The sequence below is a fragment of the Anabrus simplex genome, chromosome 1 (assembly GCF_040414725.1).
Source record: "Anabrus simplex isolate iqAnaSimp1 chromosome 1, ASM4041472v1, whole genome shotgun sequence".
In the NCBI taxonomy this organism is placed as follows: Eukaryota; Metazoa; Arthropoda; class Insecta; order Orthoptera; family Tettigoniidae; genus Anabrus; species Anabrus simplex.
This window is the reverse complement of record NC_090265.1, coordinates 67,521,144-67,527,143: the sequence shown is the minus strand read 5'-3', so window position 1 is coordinate 67,527,143 and position 6,000 is coordinate 67,521,144. Positions and strand designations below refer to the sequence as shown.

Here is a 6,000-nt window from a genome sequence, read left to right as displayed (position 1 = left end):
AATGGAAATGGATTAACCTACTGTATACAGTAGTCAGTTCTGTAATGGCAGCAGATTACTTGAGCTGGGAATGCAGAGACAACATTTTTTGTGTGTAAATGGGTACAGTGGTATAGATGGGTACAAAAGCGCAGTACTACGATCGGTGGAGAAACAATTCAATAAGGTTAACTTTGGTGTTCCTTGATTCATGATCTTTCTGGCTATTCATATTTACATTTCTGTGAAGTGTAGTTCAACCACTCGGAGATGATTTCTAATAAAACAATGCTGGGCACAGCTCCGAAAAAACACTTTGCATGGTAAAGTGTCATTTTCTGTATTCTTTTGAGTATGGGAAGAACGTAATCATGTCATAGTATGAAATAAAATAAATTGAAGTTCTTCATTATTAAAAAATCTGGCAACAGATGTTTGTACTGTAGGTCCTGTACGAATAACTTCTCTTCATTGCTTAATAATTCTGATTCAGTTTTGGAATGGGTCTGACCCCCCCTGTCAGAATAATACAATACTAGTATAGAGAAACAAAGAGAATCAAAATATCCCTGAAGTTATGATACAAGCAGTTTACAAATATGACTCTTTAAGCACCGTACTAATTAAGTGCTAACTTTCTTTATGTCCTCTGAAGCCCCCCTCCCCTCCAGTTAACTCACTGTCAGGGTTTTCTCATCATGTATCATTTAGTTCCAGCTGTTATCAATTCCTTCATCTTATGTTATTATATGGGCTCTATGCTTTAATCCTATTGGAGTATGGTAACTATAAAGGTATGCTTAGAAAGTACATTTACAACTACACATGCTCCAAGAAATGTGTGCACAATGAACCTTTCACTCTCTTCCAAGGCCTTGCGATCTTCCTCAGCTTTCTGCTGGTCCTGCTCTTTCTCCCTTTGCCTCCTCTCCTCTTCAAGCTTTTCACGTTTACGCATTTCTTCTTCTACACGGCGCATCTCCCGTAATGCTGCCGCCACCTGAAAAGTGAATCTTTGTCATAATTATTTGAAGACTTAAATACTTCCTCCTTCACAGTACTTCTGTTAATCTTAATTTCATTGTGTTAAAATATGATGAGGGAGCTCATAAGTTCTGAGATCCTCCGCATCTGTGAATGTTGCTGAGCCTTAAGACAGCCTTGTTATGAGTTACTGCTATTTATCCTTATTTTCTGCTCATTCTGACATCTAGGTAATTGCAATGTTTATAAGAATACAACTGCTGTTTATTTGTTGCAAAGTGCTGTTAGATTTTGAGGGTACAGGAAACTTAGAGAGCTGTTCAATTGCACTTTGTATGGAGAAGATCTGGTCAAATATTTAAAGGATAAACAAATATTTCTACATTAAAACAAGAATGGAAAGCTATGTTCTTTGTCATTACCTCTCTGGCAAATACACCTCGTAGGTGAGCTTGAATAACAATTGCTGCTCGTCGCTGTTGAAGAAACTTGAGTCGCTGTTTCCATCCACGATAAGCATGTTGTACCCTCAACGCTGCATCCCGCAACTTCAAGAAATCTGAAACAGCATATACATTTTCACATAATACACTAATTAACTGATCAAGTAACTCATTAATTTACTTTTATCATTAAAGTAATGATTATCATTTGTTTAAATCCCTTGTCTATTTAAAGTTAAGAACGCTAAACTAGTCAACGCACCAAACCCATATGACAAATCGGGCGTATACAGATTTCACTGTAACAGCTGCAATAGTACATACATTGGACAAACAGGAAGATCGTTTAAGGTTAGGTATAATGAGCACGTCAACGCCATTGAATATAGGAGATTTTCGGCTATAGGACAAGACATAAATGACTATAAACATAGTTTTCATGACATCAAACATAACATTGACGCTGTAGAAATATTGGGAAAAGGGCCCTTACTTGATATAACCGAACAATGTTTCATATCATTGGACCAGTATTTTAACCCTAATTATAATCTGAATGAGGTATCCGAAAAACCCACGATATTATTTGACACTCTCATTTCAGTGATCAACAATCTAAAAAGACCAATAAATCAACCAATACACAAAATGGTGCGCAATATCCTCATCTACCATCCCCTCCATAATCCACACCCTCCCGACCAATAACCTCGCATTACCGCGATTCCCCTTCCCGTACATCACACGCTCCGCCCCTCTTCTAGTACTCATAGTGCCTTTCCAGTAGACAGTTCCTCTCTGGCTTTATTCTCAACAACGTAGTGCTTGGGGTGAGTTTCTATTTAAATAGAAATAGTGCCTTCTCAAACTTTGTTATTCTTATGCTAATCACAGTATATATATCTTTCTCCTAGGTCCGTCTTGGATCGAGATATTTCTAGAACCTCAAAGACCTTGAATGTAATGCTCCAAGAAATTCCGGTTCACTAGTCCACTCCTGTTAAGTCCATCTATATTTTAAGAACACTAGCAAAGACGGAACATTATGTATATGAATATTGCACAACAACATTATATAATGAAATAAGAATTTCATTCTATTCAAACCCCAAAACAGAATGAACCTGTAATCAATACTAATAAGGAACTGTTTTTGCCCAATAAAAAAAATCTTTACTCAAGGGACCTCTATAATTGACAAATATTGTTTTAAAGTCTAAAGTAATCAGCTGAACTTATCATTTTACTCGATTTGCTGTTAAATAATCAAACTGCATTAACGCAAGATATTGAGTTACCAAAGACTTATACTGCAACATATCTCTACACCTAGTACAAATAGGTTACTGTTTCCAATTTCTTAATAGGTGAACTCATTTTAATACATGTTATTTTTAGGTATTTTTGACCAAAATGCACAATTACCTTTAAACGCCTAGTAGTTATAAAATTTTCAAAGCTTGAAAAAAATTTTTTAATTGGATTCTAAATCAGCATTTTGTAATATTTAAAGAACCTGATAAAACTTTAACTTTAGTCAAAAATTGTATAGAAGTAATAAGTCATAATATGTTGCATACAAAATGCTACCAATTTTAATCTTAAGTTTTAAGGACTACACCAAAAAACTTTTTAATAGTTATGTAAGAATATGGTCAATCTTTATATAATATTTATGTTGTATGTTATGTTAATATTGTACTTAAGCCTTGTCACAAAGTTTCCTATGGCTGATGATGGCATACAAATAATGCCGAAATCGGTCCCAATTTTTTGAAAGGTAATAAATTTGTGATGTGTTAATGACGTCACATTGTATTTGTATTGAAAAGGTGGACATAATTATCCTCAATTTATAGTGTAAATCCCTTGTCAACGGTAGATACAGAAACTGAGTCAAAATGAGTGATATGATTATTATGTTTTGTAAATGTATCAATCAATCAATTAATCAATCAATCACTACTGATCTGCATTTAGGGCAGTCGCCCAAGTGGCAGATTCTCCATCTGTTGCTTTCCCAGCCCTTTCTTAAAAGATTGCAAAGCAATTGTAAATTTATTGAACATCTTCCTTGGTAAGCTATTCCAATCCCTAACTCCCCTTCCTATAAACAAATATTTGCCCCAATTTGTCCTCTTTAATTCTAACTTTATCTTCATATTGTGATCTTTCCTACTGTTAAAGACACCACTCAAACTTATTCGTCTACTGATGTCCTCCCACGCCATCTCTCCACAGACTGCAAGATGGAAGATTAAAAAGCAATTGAATTTTATGCAACTTTGATCAGAATTTACACAGAAGTTAATATGAAAATCTTACCTCTTCTCAGTACATAACCCCTCCAGGACTTCTGGATGCGTGTAGCCATTGTAAACAACACCTGGTTGCGTCCATCTTCCAATGGCTCATGGGCACAGCTCCGAAAAAACACTTTACTTTTGCCACTTTGCCATTCAGTAGGTCGTACGGCTAGAGTTTGCATCAACATTAAAACTGCTTCTCTTTTATCTGAAGGCAGACGCTGGGGTGCCAGGCATCGGTATCGACACAGAAATTCCTCAAAGGACATATGTACAGGATAGCCTTCCTTGCGAATTCGAATAATATCCAGCATGCCCAAATATTTCAGCTGATCAAGGACCAAAGTTTCATTGTAACTATTAGGTGCTTTCTTCATATTGGGCTTTATACAGCGGACATACCTGCATGATCAAAACAAATATTTAATAACTCAACACAGCAAACTTTACCATAATGCAGAGATAAATAGCACACTTGGTTAATAATTCAAATTTTACTCAGTATAATGTAATGTGGTGGGGGTAGTAAATAAGAACACAATACTGATAGCGTTAAAATCATAAGACTAAGATTTATTAACTAACTATTTCTTACACACTACACAGACACAAAAATACACCAGTTTGTGCTCTCTCTACTCCTGCTAACTTAGTCACACTGGTTGTTCACTCTACCACTTACAAACTAACACAATCACGCTCGCTACACCATACACATTCATACTGTTCTGCTCTGTCATTTATAGTCTAAGGTAATTTCAAAATTATACTCGCTGTACACTATCACAGCCACTTAGTTCACAGCTTGGGCACAACATAGTCTCGCAATTCTGTACGTTGTACACTGTCCGTACACTTACAGCAGCCCCTTGCCGATTCCTTGCTGACCTCTCTCACTGCACTAGAGACACAATTGTTCACTGCACGACAGATGAACATGAGAGACTCAACTCCTCGACGACAAGCAGTGAGATTCATATAAATAATGCACAGGAAAGTTTTCCACCTATTTAATACTAAGTTGTATTTACAATGTTATGTACATTAGATGGGACTAGTTTCAAGCCTACTCGTGGTCATCATCAGCCATATTAAACATACACAATATTTGGCAAAATCCTAAAACATGTTTCTGAGCAGTAAGAATCTTATGAATATATAATTTACAATATGAAGTGTTGTTGAATAACCATTATATATTACCAGGACCTACGAATTCCATGAGTCTATAATCATACTAAAAATTTATTACTCACCTACGTCACACGTAATATTTCATTTTCATTTACATCATTTTGAGCGCCATAGCCCTTGCCTAATTCAACCACACTTCATGTTGTAAATTATATATTCATAAGATTCTTACTGCTCAGAAACATGTTTTAGGATTTCGCCAAATATTGTGTATGTTTAATATGGCTGATGATGACTCCGAGTAGGGTTGAAACTAGTCCCATCTAATGTAAATAACATTGTGAATACAACTTAGTATTGAATAGATGGAAAACTCTCCTGTGCATTATTTATATGTTATCTCAGTTCAATACGGACCAACAACATGAAGTTCATAACCCTTGACAAGCAGTGAATACGAGGCAGCCGTGAGACAGTCAAAGAGTCCTTAGCAAGGAAGGCATTCGGGAGAGTTATGCAATGTGATAGCAGTGAAGAGAGCTGCTCTAGGACAACACTGTGCTGTGAGAGGCTGTCAGAGAAGAGGAGTCCGGCGCACTGGAGGGCTGTGTGTTTGACCAAGTTCACATGTGCAGACTGTGAGAAGTGGAAAATACGAGTGCAAGTGCACTTAATATAACCTGTAAGTTTTTCAGTCTGTTGGAACACAAAATATAACAATTAGAATGCTATAATATACATGTAAAAACCTCACTTATTTGCATATTATGGTGTTCTAAGTGTTATATTTTGTGTTTTGACAGACTGAAAAACTTACTTATATTAACAGAGCTGACACTGAAAAAAGAATGGCTTCCTTCTCAATAAACTTGTAAATAACTGTAAATAGTAGTTAATTGAAGCTGTGTGTCCTATTCTAACCCTCCATGAGGGTTTAGTGGCATCATGTAGCTAGCTACTTGACGACCTGTCTTCAAGAGTCTCTGTCCTGGGCATGGTGAATTCCTTGTTGCAGGTTCTCTCCAGTTAGGTTCTTGATTTGATCTACCCATCTCAATTGAGTATGTGCCCTGGGCCTTCGTCCAGCAACCTTCCCTTCAATGTTCGTCATCTCCAGTCCTCTGGGTCTTCTAACAATGTGATCGGGCCAGTGA

The 6,000-nt window shown here is 36.5% G+C and overlaps 1 protein-coding gene across 1 annotated transcript in view; it reads right to left on the bottom strand.

Annotated features, from left to right (window-relative positions):
* The window catches only part of Myo81F (Myosin 81F), a 718,007-nt gene that overhangs the window by 124,271 nt on the left and 587,736 nt on the right, over nt 1-6,000 (bottom strand). Inside the window, exons 12-14 of the mRNA XM_068228961.1 lie at nt 3,732-4,114; nt 1,386-1,522; nt 834-979 (exon numbers count right to left, since the gene is read on the bottom strand). Coding sequence (XP_068085062.1) covers nt 834-979; nt 1,386-1,522; nt 3,732-4,114 — 666 coding nt within the window. The remainder of the gene's footprint in view (nt 1-833; nt 980-1,385; nt 1,523-3,731; nt 4,115-6,000) is intronic.